Source organism: Haliaeetus leucocephalus, unplaced genomic scaffold (assembly GCF_000737465.1).
Source record: "Haliaeetus leucocephalus isolate CR32 unplaced genomic scaffold, Haliaeetus_leucocephalus-4.0 Scaffold306, whole genome shotgun sequence".
NCBI lineage: Eukaryota > Metazoa > Chordata > Aves > Accipitriformes > Accipitridae > Haliaeetus > Haliaeetus leucocephalus.
This window is the reverse complement of record NW_010972742.1, coordinates 59,132-59,385: the sequence shown is the minus strand read 5'-3', so window position 1 is coordinate 59,385 and position 254 is coordinate 59,132. Positions and strand designations below refer to the sequence as shown.

Sequence of the window (254 nt, the reverse complement as noted above, 5' to 3'; positions counted from 1 at the left end):
CAGGGCCGAGGTCGCCGCCGCCGCCCGGGCCCCCTCCCGCACCGCTCCCAAAGGATATTGCCTCAGCAGCGCCTCCACCTCGGGGCCGGCGTCGGTCTCGGCCGCCGCCGCCGCCGCCTCGTCGGGCTCCTCCACGAAGCGGTTCTCGTCGTACTGGTCGATGTCGAGGCGGCGGAAGCGGGAGGAGAGCGTGCTCCGCGCCATGCCGCCGCCGCCGGGCCCCCACACCGACCCGCCCCGGGCCGGAACCGGAA

General features: G+C 77.2%; 1 protein-coding gene across 4 annotated transcripts in view; it reads right to left on the bottom strand.

Annotated features, from left to right (window-relative positions):
* ARPC5L (actin related protein 2/3 complex, subunit 5-like) overlaps positions 1-222 on the bottom strand; it is a 5,584-nt gene extending 5,362 nt beyond the window's left edge. For all 4 annotated transcript variants that reach the window (XR_774561.1, XR_774560.1, XM_010570706.1 and 1 more), the window contains exon 1: positions 59-222. Coding sequence is in view for 2 of the 4 variants with exons in the window: in XM_010570706.1 (XP_010569008.1) it covers positions 59-204 (146 nt within the window). In the remaining 2 variants the exon portion in view is untranslated. The remainder of the gene's footprint in view (positions 1-58) is intronic.
* Positions 223-254: the final 32 nt, after the last annotated feature.